The sequence below is a fragment of the Balearica regulorum genome, chromosome 5, assembly GCF_011004875.1.
Source record: "Balearica regulorum gibbericeps isolate bBalReg1 chromosome 5, bBalReg1.pri, whole genome shotgun sequence".
In the NCBI taxonomy this organism is placed as follows: domain Eukaryota; kingdom Metazoa; phylum Chordata; class Aves; order Gruiformes; family Gruidae; genus Balearica; species Balearica regulorum.
Window position 1 is genome coordinate 43,386,549 of NC_046188.1, and position 17,363 is coordinate 43,403,911.

The 17,363-nt window shown below is 36.2% G+C and overlaps 1 protein-coding gene across 23 annotated transcripts in view; it reads right to left on the reverse strand.

Annotated features, from left to right (window-relative positions):
- Positions 1–17,363, reverse strand: part of PHF21A (PHD finger protein 21A) — a 130,053-nt gene that overhangs the window by 85,989 nt on the left and 26,701 nt on the right. For 14 of the 23 annotated variants that reach the window (XM_075754513.1, XM_075754509.1, XM_075754517.1 and 11 more), the window contains 4 exons: positions 11,753–11,793; positions 7,142–7,277; positions 2,961–2,993; positions 848–913 (listed from right to left, as the gene is read on the reverse strand). In XM_075754513.1, coding sequence (XP_075610628.1) covers positions 848–913; positions 2,961–2,993; positions 7,142–7,195 — 153 coding nt within the window. In that variant the 5' untranslated portion in view covers positions 7,196–7,277; positions 11,753–11,793. Of the gene's footprint in view, positions 1–847; positions 935–2,960; positions 2,994–7,141; positions 7,278–11,752; positions 11,794–17,363 lie in introns of all 23 variants that reach the window. The other 9 variants (XM_075754528.1, XM_075754507.1, XM_075754522.1 and 6 more) reach the window with 1 other exon arrangement.

Genomic DNA, 17,363 nt, shown 5'->3' on the forward strand with positions numbered 1-17,363 from the left:
CATTCTTACCTACACACACGTTCTAAAATGTTTCCCCTCTTCAAAGGTATTATCTGTTGACCTAATTGGGTTCCATTACTGACACAGCACCAATACAATTAAGGGACTGCTTAAGTCGGTTTAGGTTTTGGGGGGGAATTTTGTGTATGATGGGGTTTTTTTGTGTGTGTGTTCCTGTTTTGTTTTTTTAAAAACGTGAGAACAGCTTTTGCAGATCTCTCAATGTTACTTTTCTTCTGTTTACCCACAAGATGCATCTTCAAGTTCCACACTCTTTCTATTAACCATTCAGTTGCAATTATCACTCATACTTTAGACCTGTGAAAGAAAATTCCTACCAAATGGCAAACATAAGACAATTGTGGTGTAATTTATCACAGTAACAATACACAACTAATTTCCAAGTTGTCTATTAGGTAGCCATAGCTGACATGAATTTAGTTGGTCTAGACATGAAAAAAAATTCCAGCACATTCATCCAGACGTACAGTGTGGACCAATTAAGACAAAAATCGAAAGATTTGTCTAAACCGGAATGGTTTGGTTTAGAATAAGTTTCAAGATAACAATAAAGAAAGTGACAAAATTCATTTTCCCAGCTCCCTTTGTATAAAACATTAGTTTAGACACAAGAAAAATTGGTGTAGTTTCCACTGATTACACTAGTTGCTTGTTTGATAGACTTGCAATAATTCATCCTATCTTTTGTTGAGAAATCAAATAAAGATCAAAAATGTCTGGTTGCCCACACTTATTTTTGCACTTAAAAATTTAGCAGCTCTCTTGGAAGCTGGGAAAAGAGACATCTTTAGAATAGGGTGTTAAAAATACATCTTTGTTTTCCTACCTGTTTCTCACTCAGAGCTGTGATTTTGGCTTGAAGTTCATGAAGCTGTTTCTTCAAATCAGCATTCTGATTAGAAAGAAAAAATATCTGTGAGAAAGATATTCCATTTGTTAACATAGAATAGTACCAGGAAGGGGTTTTTGTTTTGTTTTTTCTTGGTTTTTTGCATAACGTACTACAAGCACAGCACTTCTGGATGTACAGCCAATACAATGCAAGAGGCTCAAAGCCTTATTTAAGTCACTGAGTGCATCAATAATCAGAGGACCTTTCTAGCACTCAGAGACAGCCCAGTTCAGAATGAAGATTTCATTAAAACATCCATTAGTGCTTAATGCATTATAAAGCACATTTATACATTTCATCAAGCTTACAAATTAAATGAGAATTGTTTGTTAATATGTAATACAATAGTATCATATTGTATACAGTAGTATGCTATGGTATGTTACCTAAAGCATTCTCACCTGTGCTACTTATGCAGACATTATCATCCATTTGACTGTGTAGAGCATCAGCAAACATATCTATTAAATCCTAATTGACACACGTCAAATGAAGGCAAACATATCTAAGTCTTTACTTCCATATAAGTTTATGCTTTAGACTGTATTTAAGAGAATTACATTTGCCTTAGCACATCATCCATATCAGCACTTTGCTTACAATAGCACTTTCTTAAGTTTAAGATTTGAAAGCTGTAAGCATCAGTATAAAGATGCAGCCAGAAAACATTTTTTTTACTATTTCTTTCCTACTAAAAATAAAATAAAATAAGTCTATCCTCAGTTTAAAGCCTGTGAAGCTCTGTAAAAACATGACAGGGAAGCAAGCTTCTCTGCATTTTTCTTTTTCCACTTTTTTGTTTTCATTTATGTTGTAAACTCTTTACATTAGACTATGCAGGCTTGCTGTGCTACACAGAAGTATTACAACATAGGACTAGTATCATTACAGGAACTTCATGCTGAAGACAACTTCCCTATTTTTATATTCCTCCATACAATTTTGAAATGCATTACTGAGGATAGTCTTCTCCAACATACACACAATTCTGGCAAAACCAGATATTGACCAGTCATCCTCCCTTCTTCTAGATTCCACTTAATAATCTGGGATAAAAACACATTAAGAGCATTGGAAGCAGGAACCCGATTTACCTGACTCCAGGAACTTTGCATGGCTGCTGGCAACATGACCTGACTTTCAGCATATATGAACCGAAAGCAAACTGCAGACTTGCCCAGCGAGCAGCAGACCTTACCCAAATCCCATTAGAACAAGGAAGTTCTAGAAAGCAAGTTTTCTAATACCACCCTACTCCCTGCTCATCCCACCCACTCCGCTGAACTCAGAAAAATATATGGTCAGAAAAATTACAGGGCATTTAGTACTGTATGGGGACACAAGCACTTAAGAGCAAGCCTCAAGTAAGTTGCCTTTATCCCTCTACTCAACATTTCAGACTGGTTAGAGAACTCTGCAAAACTCCTCATTCAGCACACCAGAGTGCTTAATTGCTGTACAAGATAAACCCCAGTCTCCTTACACAGTCATTCCGAAAGGGATGACTTCTGCTTCCTACACAAGGAGTCTAGTTATCCAACTTCAGTAGCTCTGAAAAATTCCAAGGCCAAGTGCCCACTCTTTGGACACTACAGTGCTGAAGTTGGATACCTAAGACAGACAATCTGAACACAGCTTTAAGGTTCATTGTTTATTTGGACAAAATATCCTATCTCTTCTTCTACAACTGTGAACTGTCTGCTACTCAAAAAGAAAAAAAACGCTACTAATGGCAGATTTTATAAAGAACTACTTCTAACAGAATCGGAATCTTACTGCATGTTTGAACTGCACCACAGCCCGCAAGTCACTTGATTTAAAATATTAAGAATATGAGGAAAAAGGGTCCATAAAGGCAAAAGTTTTGGGTTTGTTTTAAACTATCCAACAGTCATCGTTTAAAGACTTGTTCATAATGGTTTTCTTCTAAACATTGTGTTAGCAAGGAAGAACATGATCAAGAAATAGCTAAAATTGTCAAGCTTCATGCACTGCTATTTCCTGTATTTTTAAGGGTAAATAATGTAATATAAAAATAAATAGTTACCTGCGGATCTTGCTTCATTTGGGCAACCAATTTCTAGAAAGAAAAAAGATGTAAGAATACAATGAAGATTTTCATTATGGATCTCGTTGAACAGTTTAAAATTCAACATTTTTTAAGAACCTTTGTAAAAGTAAAATATTCAGTTTACAGCATTTCAATAGCAAGGCCTGGAATCCAGTATTATACAATTTCCAAATCCATTCTTATTAATATAGCAAAACTACCACACTAAGCCACTACTTTTGCTCCTTCTCCTAAACAGCTCTTGAACAAGTGATGCCTTTTAAGGACAATTTAAGCCAGCTGGGTAAGACAATCTAATAGCTGTGTCTCCTCCTGAACTGCTGCCTTCTTTGCTTGCAGTCGCAAGAAACACAAATCACAGATAACTGCTGTGGGCACAAAAGCTGTTTGTATATTCAAGAGCAGAACGTTTCAAGTACTAAGGGTCCGCCTGTGTGTTAGTTTGGCTGGTACCACATGGAAGACCCATGTTCAGAAGTATCTTTGCCACTTTTCTCCCTCAGAGAGAGATTGAGATCATTGTAGAAGAGATGCCCTCCACATCCAAGGGAAAGCAGACAGATGGCTACCATTCACTATTCTTCCTCCTTCGCTTCCTTCAGGCAGCTGCAGGAGAATGCTGTCTATTGCTAAGCAAGAAAAGAGTTACCAGGCTGACACCAAAGAAAACCAGAGCCCAGAATGAAGAGGCAATATAAACCAAAAATTCCCAATTTCTTTTTTTTTGGTTACAGACATGTTTAATCATCACATTGCTATGTCCCTTCCACACATGCAAAGAACAATATGAAGCCTGTACTTTCTTCCTCATTTTCTCATCAGAATCAGGAAAAGGAGAAAAGAAACCAGAAGGACAAGGCAAGCAAGAAAAACATATGTTTCATTCCACCTGCATTGATACCACTCAGAGAATTCAGACTTTTTCAACTAATTCTCTTTAAAAGTTTATTTCATTTCTCCAACTAAAAACAGTATTAATCAGAAAAAAGCATAACAAAGATAATTCTGTGTCAGACCACATGTTTACCTGCTGCATTTTCTTTCTAGTACTAGGCAATAGCAAACAGAGGCATCAGCACGATGTCTATGCTGGACAAGTATAGACTGTTATCTCCCATCTTTTAGAACTTTACATCTCTGATGTCTTCAATGATTATGCCTTAGGTTTAATAGCTAGTTACACACTTTTCTTCCATTAATCTGCCTTAATCGCTTTTTGAACTCAGGAAAACACTCAAGATTCTATGACAATAAGTTCCAAAGTTAAACTCCAGGTCTCTTAGGTAAAAAGGACTTCCTTTTTCTTTTGAATCTGCCTCCTGATAATGCAAGCATGAGAGGCAAATAAGATTATGGAAACCAGTCTTGATTCAAGAGGAATTGGAAGTTGGACTCTATGATCCTTATGGATCCCTTCCAACTCAAGATACTCTATGATGCTATGACTGTTTCTCTATTCACCTTCTTCCTACATTTTTTCCACACCATACATTCCCCCATCAGTCATTGCTTCTTCAGATTGAAAGTCTTGTCATGCACGAATCATTCCATTGCTTTGTTCACTCTTAGCACCCTTCCCTTATTTCTCCAGTTCGTCTCTATCATCTGGAGACAAAGTTTAAAACGGCATGCAACATTTAAATATTCTGTACTACAAGAAGTCCTTTCTCAGTGCTCATAGCTAAATCACAGCCTGCTATTGCAGATGTGAAACTGGGATTGTTTTTCCAAGGTGCATCACTTGGCATTTATCTACACTGAATGTTATTGTTTTGTCTTGCTGCCATTCAGTGTCACGGGTGCTGAGGTGCTATGTTACCCTTTTGCTTACGTGCTTAGTTTATTTCTCCTTGGTGCTTTCTGCCATATCAGAGTTTGACAAGCAACAAATCTGTTCGTTTTTATACAAAGTGCTTGTACAGACTCAGTCATAAGACAATACAGTCAGTGACTGTAAACTGTTCATAAAGTATTGCTAAATTTATGGAGCACACAATACTGTGTCACCAAATCATAAGGAAAAAAAAAAGCTATTTTGCACTGACCTGAAATGCAAACTAAATTTAAGATATTTTAAAACCTACTGATCTTTTTGCTACGAAAAGAGAGAAGGAAAAGGATGTTTTCAGTTCTTTCCACACATCAGCTCGAGGAGTCATCCCTGAAGCCCAACCCTTCTGTGAGAATAGCTAAATATAACTCCTTTAACACCTCTTGTGATCAAAACTATGAAGAGCAGACTGTTTCAAAATAACCTTAATTAAGTCAACACAGTAGCAGAATGAACTACTTAGATTCGATGCATCTCTTCTCAGGACAAGCAATATAGCTTTGACATGGAAGATACTTGAATATTCAAGTTGTACTCTGATATAGCAAGACCTGGTTAGACTTCATTTACGAAGGATTCTTCGATCATCAAAACAAAACAAAGTAGCTTTTTCTAAACAACTGAACACCTCCTTTGGGTCCTTACTGGCAGTTTAAGATACACTTTGACAAAGCAGCAGCAGCAAAGCTTTAGACAAAGTTCTGGAGGTGAACTAGAATAGGCAGGAAACAAGAAGCTATTCTACAAACAAAAATAGCCTTAATTATGTGAATATACAGTATCTTGAGAAAGAAAAAAACCCAGACATTCTTGTAATATAATGGCTTGTCTACTTTCACCAACTAAAACCAAATTGAATTAAAGTTTATTTCAGTGCAGAGCTCACTTTTAATGAGGACTGGGCAAAGCTAAGGCAAACAGGGTCAAAAAACATTGAAGCTGTTAAAAAAACAGTCATTGGACATTTTTCAGTCTTCATCCATGTTCATCATCATCATTACGAACAGATGCTAAATATTATTCAAAATTCACAGTCTTAAAATTTTTATTAGCTTAGGCATAAAGGGGAGTAAAGATACACACAAGAAGTAAATACTTTTATACAAACACAAGTGTGACTAGCATTCTGATCACCATAGAGCAGATAATACTTGAATACTTACTGGCCTTAAACATTTTAATGTCTGCAGCAATACGCCATGGGTAATTTCTGAATTTCCTTACCCCCATAACAAAACTGCATTGAAGTTTTGAATGCAAGGGTCTTGCAGTTAGAGCAAAATTTGCAAGTATTGGAATAAAGTACCTGTCTGTAGTTCTGGAAATTAATTTTTAGCTTTTTCACGTTTTTCTCCCTTGTTGAAAGTTGGTTTTTTTGCTAAAGCAGACATAGCATCATTTTACTAATCCACCCATTCAAGTTCTTGCACTATACTCATCATTGCAGCAACTAGTGAACAAGTCATCTAGAATGCTTGTTTAGACAAGTCACCAGGCAATTCGGAAACATTTTTCAAGTTTTATATTATGGGTTTCTTTTATCCATTGTGTAACAGTTGTGAGTGTCAGATACCCAATAGAAATACTTGGAGAATTGTCTTTAAAAATGGTCTCATTGATAAATTTAACATTTCAAGTTGGCAGCTACTCTGTGTTTATGGCTGTAAGAATTTTGCTCCAAGAATTAATGTGCATATGTCCTCTTACACTTGCTAAATTAGATTTATTATTATTTTTAATATTTCTCCTTTGTATTGTAACATAACGAGAAACTGCAACTCAAGTGCCATACAGTATCAGTCAGGCTACCAGTAAAAAGACTCAACATGTAAAAATTTCCAAGCCCAAGCACAACAACGTTTTGGTTAGCAAAACTATACAATTAAAGTTTAGAAGGTACTAAAGTAGAAGATGCTCCAGAAGAGAAGCGTCAGATGAGACTGCAGCACTATACACATTTCACTTCAAAGTTCCTCCACCATATTCTTCCATTGCCAACTGAATACTGAAATTACCTTCAGAACGTTATAAAAACCTTCCAGAAGTTGCTGAACAAAGAGATTTTAGAATATTTTTATCACTGCTACAAAATAATAATAATTAAAAAAAATCCCACCCACAGCCTGATATGCAGATTTTTCACATTTGCTAAAAAACAACAGGTGGTGGGGTCAAAATGCAGAGTATAAAATTCTAAAGTAGTTTCAAGCTTGTAAAACAATTATTACTATGGTTGTAGTGCTATTACTTAATGCTACCATTAGTAGTAATACTATCAGCAATACTAATGCTGCTATTACTGAAAAGTATAAAGAATACAAATTACCTGGTGAACCTGAATTTCCACTTTCAAAGCCTCCTGTAGAGTCTGCAGCTCCATTCTCTACCTTCTCCACTTTCTCTAGAAGTGTCTTTGCTGATTCCAGTGCCTTTAGTTTCTGATTTCCTCTATAACACCAGTGCTATAGAAAGAAAAAAAAAAAGTTTTCTTTTGGTTAGTGAAGGAGAAAAGTCTATTTGAAAAAAGGAGATTATCACAGGACAGGAATTTAGTAGTGAACTATGTTCAACTGCAGCTTTCTAGTGTAAACACAAACAATGTTTCCAACACAAGAAATCTACAGGCTGTACAAAATGCCTGCCTCAGAGTCATTTAGCCAAATTTGTTACTTCCCACATATCCCAAAGTTCTCATACTTGTCCCTTATCTTAGTTTGCAGGCAGCTACTTCCTACCAGTATCCTATTGCAGTTGCATATTAAATTAGAAAATTTAACTACTGAGAGTGTTTTAAAAATCCATGTGGATGAGAAAATATTCTGGAGACTAAAATTCTGCAACCCAAATGTCAATAAATTGTTAAACAGAATGTAATGCATTAACATACTTCCATGATACTATAGAACCGTTCTTAGATGGGATGGTCTGCATGCAATTTGACAGAACAACATTACTATATTAATAACCTACTGACTAAAGTTTGTGCTGAGCTAGTCATTTCAGTTGAAACCTATTTTGAAGGAATACAAGATTGATATAAAGAAGCTTATTCGAAATAATTAATTTTAAAATCTTTTCCTTCTACTGGAATTCTACTTGTAGAACATGAGTACAAGTTTACTATTTTCAGCTGTACTACAAAACAAATTAATCCCCCCAACCTCTGACATAGAAAAGCATTATCAGCCATACTTCTAAAAGCCTTGAAAGTTGGACATGAGATTTTTGTTCAGAAATAAGTCAAAAGTATCAGCTTCTGAAACAGGATTAAGATTCCTGTTTCCATCCCATATGCTCAAATCACAATGGAATCTGTGTAAAAACTGGATGAAAAAACATCTATAAATACATACACATAAAAGCCATTGGAAAACATTACACAGCAATCTTTCTAGTCACTTTTCCATGCAGACACCACACATTAAAGAATTGCTGTAGTGTTAAAATAGTCCCATTTTTAATTTATTTTAATATTGTTCACAATTATTGTACAGGTATTACATCCAACTCAGAGGCCTTCATTGTTTTCAAAAGGATATTGACAGTTTACATTAGACACGTAGGCTGTAAAAACAGAATAACTCTCATAAGTTAGAGAATTTTATTTTAACTTTGTCTCGCTACAATAAACTGAAGTGCTGGACAAGTTTGTGAACTCCTGAAAATAATAAGTTTGGGGGAGTGAGGGGGGTGTAGGGTGTTTTGTTTATTTAAATTAATTGTTTCTCTTTCCTAACAGAAATGTTACCAAAAGAGAAGACTATAAAGGGGTTTTAAAAAGCATTAAACTCATTCTTTGTCAGGGCTGTCTGCTGTTAGCTTAAAGTTACTTATTTAAATAACAAAGGCCTGATCAGACTTTCTAGTCAACACATGGAATGACCTTCTGCAAGGGCCTCTCCCACATGTGACAGAGACGAGCGAGAACAGCTGCCTTTGCAGCACTACTCTCTATAAAATTGTAATTTGTATCAAGGGATACATGGAAATTACATATAGTTCCCTGTTCTATTACCACAAACAGTAATGAGAAAACAGAATCCCAGATTATTACTTCCACTCACTGACAAGAACAACTATAGCCTGCATTAAGTCCCTACCATTGCAGTTTCAAAAGAAACCATGCTTCAGAAAACCACATGGGAAACTGCCTAATGAAAACTGGAACCCACTGCAGAGGTAAAAAGTCCTTCATAAGGCTTGGAAATGCGATTTTGGGGTAAAACTACAGGCAGATATGGCCACAGTTTCCTTCTCAGTGTATCTTCAATGAACGAGAAGGCACTCATGACGAATAGCTAGTATCACTCTATAACTACATATTAACTTCAAAGTGCAAAACAGCACAAGAGACTATCTCAACTGAGAATGTAAACAATATCCATAATTTTAATACATGTGTCTGTAAAGCCCAGTACTAGTTCATGGGAAAAATGACACAGTACTTCTGTAAAAAAAAAAAAAAAAAAAAAACCACAAAACATAACACCAACATATAAAGATTGAGCAACTACTATTAACACACAACTTAATTTGACAGACAGAAATAGTATTGATGGTTCATAAAAACTAATCCAACCTAATTTCCTAGATGCCTTGAACAGCTAGAAAGATTTTTCAAAATTAATTTTTAATAGGTTTAAGAAAAAAGTGATAGTGCTTTGCAGAAGCAAGTGGTTGCTCAGCCTAGCCATGTTTACAGGGGTGTAGACATGAACAAACATAATTCACTGTCCTGTTGAGGAACATGTATTGTGACAAGTAAAAATAACCAAAACAATTCTAGTAACACACCATTCATTTAGTTCCATCCCAAAATATTTGTTACAATTTCAGATTTTTCTTTCATTGTAATTTAAAAAGTTAGATTTTAAGATTCCTTGAAATTTACTCCTTCAATATATTTAAAACTTATATAGGTGCCATACTGTAACATCCTGAAGAATTCATTTCTGTTCATAAGATGGAGGCTTCCAAGAAAAGGCAAGAGAGATTAACAAACTTTTGACCTTTTTTTTTTTTTTGGTAGGTTTTCTAACTCTTCCTACTTCCCCTCCTTCAGCATTCCCATTATAGCCTCAAAGCAACTTGCTTTGCAGTATCATTTACTTCCAGTTACCTTCTGACAGCAAAGTTACACTGAAACACATTTTAAACACAGGAAACAACCTCCTCGTCAAAAACTAGGTGTCTGATATGTAAGGAAAGAGAAACTAATGCTGCTTTATCAGCAAAGACCACACAGTAAAGAATGATCTTTTGCAATCACCTCTGCCAGCTGCTGTACTTGTTGGCTAGCAGCACGTGTGCTCCTTAGTAAAAGGAGAATCAGAACAAGCAATTATGAGAATTTTGTTAAATTACAAATAAGATACCACATATTTGGCATGGCATCCCAGCTGAGGCATTCATCACCATCATCACTTTAAAGACAAGGAAACAGACAAAGGACAGTGAAGAATTTATTAAGAGGTTCTGAAGTGTCCTAAGCATCTAAATCATCGGTGGGGTGGGAGAACACATTAAATAAGATGTTCTTTTAAAAATTTGTTCAAGTTGCTGACTTCTGAATATGAAATATATACAGTTGTTATTTAGCTGTACACCTTTAGAACTAAAACACTCCAGAATATGCACTTGTAGCTTCCCTCCCCAAGCAGGAATAACTAACCAAAATTCCCCTGAAGTACCTTGAACACTTATACAATGTTAATTAAAAAAAGGAAAAAAGTGATCATTCCTCACATCCAAATCCTAGACTGTATTTTTTTGTTTTATGTAGAATAATGTCTAGAAATATCTATGAGGGCAGCTTGTTAAATATCACTAGTATTTCCTTTAAAAGCTACCTAGAATACCAAATCTAAAGATGTATAAAACCATCCCTGGATTAATCATAAAACATACTGCATTTTCCACTTTACTCTTATGACAGTAGAATTATTTTAATTAAAAAGCTTGTAGGTGATTGAAATTGCATGGATGGGTTGGTCTGCAAACGTCCCATTAGTTTTTAAAGAAAAACATGCAAATGCCTTGTTCAATGCTAGAATCAGTGATTTCCAAAAGAAAAGCAGAGGATTGTGAAGTAGATGCACCTCTTGCACACCAGACAAACTTCCAAGCTTCAGCCAGGAAGAGCACTGAGAGCAAGAGGTAAATTTGCCATTCCTTGGATTCATTCAACTATTGGAGGCAGCAGTCCTCCATTCAATTTCTTGCTGGCACGCATTTGTTATAAATAATCCCTCATTTCTTACGTGGTTGCTTCAAGACTTAAAATTTCATACTTGGATAAGTACCCCAATGCATCACAGTTAAGGTAGTAGATGTTTATATACTATATAAATATTCAGAGACTGAATAAAACCTTAAACTCTACAATAATGACGTCCATTAGCACTTCTCTATTATTATCTCAATTAAAACCAATCCACATCAGAACCTCTAAAATATCACAAAGCTATTTAAACTATGGCAATTTGGGAAAGTACACTAAAAACACAGCTCACAAGGTATTTATATACAAAAAACCCAAAGGTAGAATCCATACAAAAGCCATGAATGCCTTCTGTGTGTATAGAAGGATTCTAAATAACTTAGAATTTTAGACAGAAGTCTTTCTGCACCAAAAATCCCTTCAAATAAATTTGGTTTTCACCTTACACAGAAAAAAAAAAATTATTTTTGAATAGATGAATTTAAATGTCCATTGTACTTACAGACACTTGGGCCCAAATCTCAGCCCTACAGTGATTTTATTTATAGAACTGGGGCTTCCATCAGTAACATTTACTTTTTAAGAATTAATTTCTGAATGTAAGAATAGAAAGGATTTCAGTTTCAGTAAACATCAAACTCTTCCAGGAATGGATGCCAGCTCTTTGTATCATCTATTCTTAGGTAAACCATCTTAGTCCTGGGAAGAAGTACTTACCGGTTTTGAGAAAGTTATTCCCTTCAGCTCTCTACCCCCTCCTACAAAACAAAAACAAAATAATTACAAACAGCTTAACTGCAGCTTGAAACAGAAAAAGAAAATTCAAAGATTTGGAAACTTGGGGGGGGGGGGGGTGGGAGTTCTTTGGGGAGGGGTTTTCTGTTTGTTTTTTCAGGTTTCAGCTTGCCTTTTTTTTTTTTCTAAATGCAGAAAATAACTATAAAATACCACTAGGAAAGCAAATCTGTTTGACATGGCAGAAAAAGTCAAGGAGATCTACAATTCTAATCTGGATTAAAATACAAACTACTACTGTCACAAGGGGAAGAGGAGATTACAGGTACAAGCTTTTCTACTTCTGTGAGAGACCTGCATCCCCCTCCCCTGGGGAAAATATCTCCTCTCCATCACATTTATTAACATCTAAATCACAAGCCCTGTCAGTTGCCGCAGCTAAATATGACAAGGTTAGCCACCCCAGACATTTGCCCACCACGTCTGCTGGAGATTATACCAACACAACAAAGATGGTAGAGCAGGTGGTGTGTCAGCACAGTCACTAGAGCTCAAATCCCAGAGTACTAATGTAAACTGAAATCAATGGCAGTTTAAGCTAATATGCTAGGTCATGAACCGCAGAGGCCGAGAAGATACACTGCCCATCACGCTGCCTCTGTCATGGGAAGAACAACATTTAGCAGCGGAGCAAGGTAGTACCTCTTAAATCATCATCATATGAATCATAAAAAATTCGTGAGTCAGAGTCCTAAAAAGATAGCTAAAATATAAATGATAACTCATTTGCTCAATTACTTTGCCTGATGCTAAAAAAAGCCTCCAAAATACTCCAATTTTCTAGTAAAATACTAAAATATTAGCCTATTTTAAGCTTCAACTCCACAGCTAACAAGATCTTTGCAGATACTTTCCTATCCACACGTAAGTCATCGCCAAGCTGAAGTTTAAGCCCCAGCTTTATAAATAGATACGGCAGTAGAAAAACCACATAATCATCTCCCTCTCAATGGAGACCAGCACAAGTGGAGGAGTTTACATTTACTAACCAGCAGAACCAGGGTGCTGATGAACACCAAGAACAGAAAACAGGAAGCCTACTGCTGGTAGTGACTTCAACTACTGATGCACTCCTAGTCTCAAGTTTTATTGTGCATTTTGAACAACAAGATATTACAGAGGATAAGGTGTCAAATTCATTTTTGAGCTATTTCAGGTTAGTTTAAACAACATCCAACTGCTAAGATGGTAGCATATGAACTGGGGAGGACAAACTATTTTGAGGCTATATTCAAATTCAGTGCATTTGCTCTGGATGCTACAGAATTTGAAATACCCTCATTATTGAGGGTGCTGAAGAGACAAGTGTGATTCTCAAACTCTTGTTGTTTCTTTGTCAGTATTAAAACCTTAGTTGTCACCTCCACCTCCCAGTATCAATCAGCTATACCATTGGCCTAAAAAAAAAAAAATCTGTAGAGGAAACTCCATCATGCAAGCACTAACTGTCTCTTTTCAACAAGCAACTACAACAACATCTCCACACTATTAATAAAAACAAAATCTCACTGCTGTAGATGACAGACTCTGGAAAGCTAAACAAAATGGTCGGTACTACACACCTGCAAATACAGTCTTAGAATAAGACAGCATAATTTTTATTTTAAAAAATAAATATATCAATTTACTAGTACACAATAAAAACTGAAGAGAAAAATGTCACTTAAAAATAACAGCATGATGAACTGTTCCTGCCTTCCTTCCCCCCCCCCCCTTATATAGAGACTTGCCTCCATAACAGAACCCTAGCTTCATCAAGACTAAACTGTGCAGAAAAAAACTGCACAGTTACAAATCTTCAGATTGCATTTAAACAATCTGAAGGGCTGCAACCCCAGGCTGAGAACCCAGGGGCTCCCGAGGACAAAGTTAGGAACACCAGGAGTTTAATCGTGACTAACCGAGTGATTTGCTGTGTTGCCTTGGAGAAGTCACTTACAGAGGACCTAGACAGGGAATGGAAATACATTTGCATCCTCTTCTGTACGTAATTTACTACAGGCTTTTTCTTAAGTGTTTAGAATAGGTTAATGTTTGAAAGTCAAGCCTTTGGAAATACAAAATGCTTTAAATCTGCCCTCATGAAAGTATAGTATTTTTACTGGCATCTCTGTCTCATTTAGCAGAGAGGACAAGCTTAAAGAATGAACTATCAGTTGAATAATTTCTTTTCATTCTGAGTTTTCAGTTTGCATATATTCTTTTAATTTAACATCTGAGCTCTACAGCAAATAAAGAATTGGTTTCATCATAAGCAGCACACTAACAAGAGCCACAGAAAAACTTGTGCCTGATACAGGCAAGTTTTCTTAGAGAGGGAACTGAGACAGAGAAATGAAGAACAAAGATCCAAGGTTGGTAGCCCCAAATATCTTAAACAGACTTATGTTTTTCATTGCTCTTAACATTCTTATAATAGAGAACAGTTTATGACCAACTAAATCTGTAGCTTTGGTTCTTGACAATTCCCTGCATTTGTGGCTACTGGGAACCAACCTGGAATAGTATTAATGAAAAAGGTACCACATAAAATCTGCTCTATAGATGAAATGAGATTTTCTTTTTCACAGCAAGAGTACGTAAATAAACTCACACTGCCTCTCTCACTCTCACTACAAAACACATTAGAAAGTTAAGATTAGACAGCTCAGAATCACCCATATCAACAGAGAAGTCTGAAGAATTTAGCATTTTGCAGGTTTTGTTAACAAAAACTTCAGGAAGTAGAAATGTATCACAAAATCTCAGCTATTCATTTTACTGAGGTTGCCTTTTGAAGGCTCTAGAAACGTGTGCTGTAAGCTGTCCGAGGCATGAGTCTGCATGGGTAACTCAGATTATAACAGTATATTCTGCAATATTTAGGGGTTTTAAAACCCCAGCTCTGGGAATCATATTTCTATATCCACCTCTTAAGAACACTGTTGTCTTCCCCAAACATACATACGATCAGAAGAAAAGCTTCTGCTATGCTTACTATGTTTACTACAAGCTAAAAACAAAAAGCAATTAAAATTAGCATTAACCAAGTAAAACATCAGAGTTTTAGAAATACATTTTTCTTAGTGAAATTGATTGTTGAGAATCTGATGTTAGTGTTACTAACAGGAAGGGTGGTTTGATATATACATACACTTCAAGAAGGAACACCCCACACACACACCCCCCAAAAAAATACAGGCTTTTAACCTTTTCAACAACTCCAGACAACATATGTAAGGAAAAATACACCACCATTACCAAAACAATCATATTCTGCAGATCAACTTTAAACTTTTTGTTGAAGTTTGTAAATAAGGAGAAAAGTTACTCATTTCATGGGACTGTTAAGAAAACAAAGACCTCAAACACAGAACTCCTACGTTTAAGGCTTGGCAGCCCCTGAGGATATCAGAAAAACTACAGGTGGTGGTTAAACATTTTAGCATATAGCACCTGAAGGTTTAAGACTATTTAAATGCTAAGTACCTGTATATTAAGATGTTTGGTTACACCAATCAGATACTTATTATTACTTTTAAGTTATACAATAAAGCTTATGCTACTGTAACCAGACTCATCTGGGAAAAAATGGGAGAAATTAAAAAAGTCACATTTGGCCATTTTTAGTTAGTATTTTTCTTAACTCTGGCAGCTAGCACACATTTACTGTTAAACCATGTAACTTTAATCAGGAACTTTACGTGTACATATCACATTACAATATTTAATTATGTATTTTTTACTTTTTTGCCAATAGGACCTCAGTCTTGTTCAGTGCACGGGATGGACTCAGATGAAAAAGGAGTAGTTGTTGTGCACAGGCAATTATGAGCCTGACATTCTTTCACATTTCAGAGTGTTACTTGACAATATTAAGGGTAAAGCATTAATTAAAAAGTTAATTTTGAGGGGTTTTTGGGGTGCAAAAGATACTGCACACAGAAAAGATTAATAATTTTCTCTGGATCTCTGCCTTTAGATGCGTAGTCCTCAAAGCAACAGCTCTTCTTCCTATATTGGAAAGGCATCCTGTATATAGAGTGTACTCTATCAGTACCTTCTAGGAAAACAAGTCATAAGTTACTTTACTGTGATTTTCAAGTCAGAAATGAAACAACTCATATTCATTAACAGAACAAGATTTCTGCAGTCTCAAGAAACAGACAGACCAAACACAGCCCAGACAGGGGGTACACAAGCTATTTCAAGTTACATTATTATAAGGCTCACATTTCCATGACCACTGTTAGCAGCGCTGGTGCTGTCGCTTCTGTGATTAAAATCCAAGCCTCCCATGTGCCAGTGCAGGGAATCTGATCTTGCCGTTGTGCTGCAGCTGGGAGAACTCCCAGTCAGCCCCAGTAACACATGCCAAGCAGGTGGCAAAGGGACTGACAGGATTGCCCAAGATAACTGAGACTGCACTGAAGTGTACCAGCCACGCCTTCCAGTTTGTCCATCTGCACAACTCCTTTGTAACTTCTCTCTCTTCCTTCTCCCTATCCAAACACAATACTAGTGGGTAACTCCCACTAAAAGGGTCAAGGAGCTTGGATTTTCTATTGATGCATGCAGACAACTTCCAGGATTCAAATTACAAGCTTCAGTTCTGCCTTCAAGTTCCTTCTGCTGCTATGATTAGCTATGAAACAGATGCAATTTGCAGTTTAAGACACCAAAAGCTGATTTCATTTAGGGATAGATTGCTTCACCTTCTCTAAAACAGTGTATAAAACCAAACTACGTTTAAATGGAAGTATGCGACACCATCATTCGTCTTTGCAAAAGCAGTACTATATTTAACATACAGAAAATATGCTAGAAGACTCATCACAGCAAAAAAGACCATCCCTATTGTAAAGGCAAAAACCACTTCACAATCTGATTTTTAAAATATCAACCAAAACTTGCCATGACAGTCGAACACATACAAGCTGCTGAAGACTACTCTCTTAGCTCTGCTTGTCCTATGACTACAGCTCTGATAGGCATTAATAACTCTTCCTGAACGCAGTCTTTCCTGGCATCTAGAGTGTGAGGTGGGCGATGATACCACGCTCTCTAGCAAAATGAAAAACCACATTTGGCCTAGTGGAAAGTTAGCACAAGTATTTTTTAAAATCTCAGGATCGTCTCTCTCACCTGAGCAGATTTAAGGTATGTGGCTTTGCACTTTTTACCCACACAAAACCCTCTCTTCTTTGAACAGTCTTAGTATATTTCTTGAATCAGAGAAGCACATCCTAAAGCCACTTACACTTGAAAAAGTTTCCATAATTTAACTCGCCAAGGATTAACCATTTAAGCCATCTTTAAAATAAAACACTCATCCTCCCACTTCTCACACACATATACCTTCCCTCCTTCTAAAGGAAAAAAAGAAAGACAAGATTAAAGTGCTGCCATTTAAAACAAAACAAAAACAACCCACAACAAATTCAACTCCCTGCTTTTCTATTTCCTTTCATATGATAAATATGGCATTCAGGGAAACAGATTTTTTTTTTTTTTTTTAATAAAAACTAAACTAGTAAAATTACAGGAAGACTGC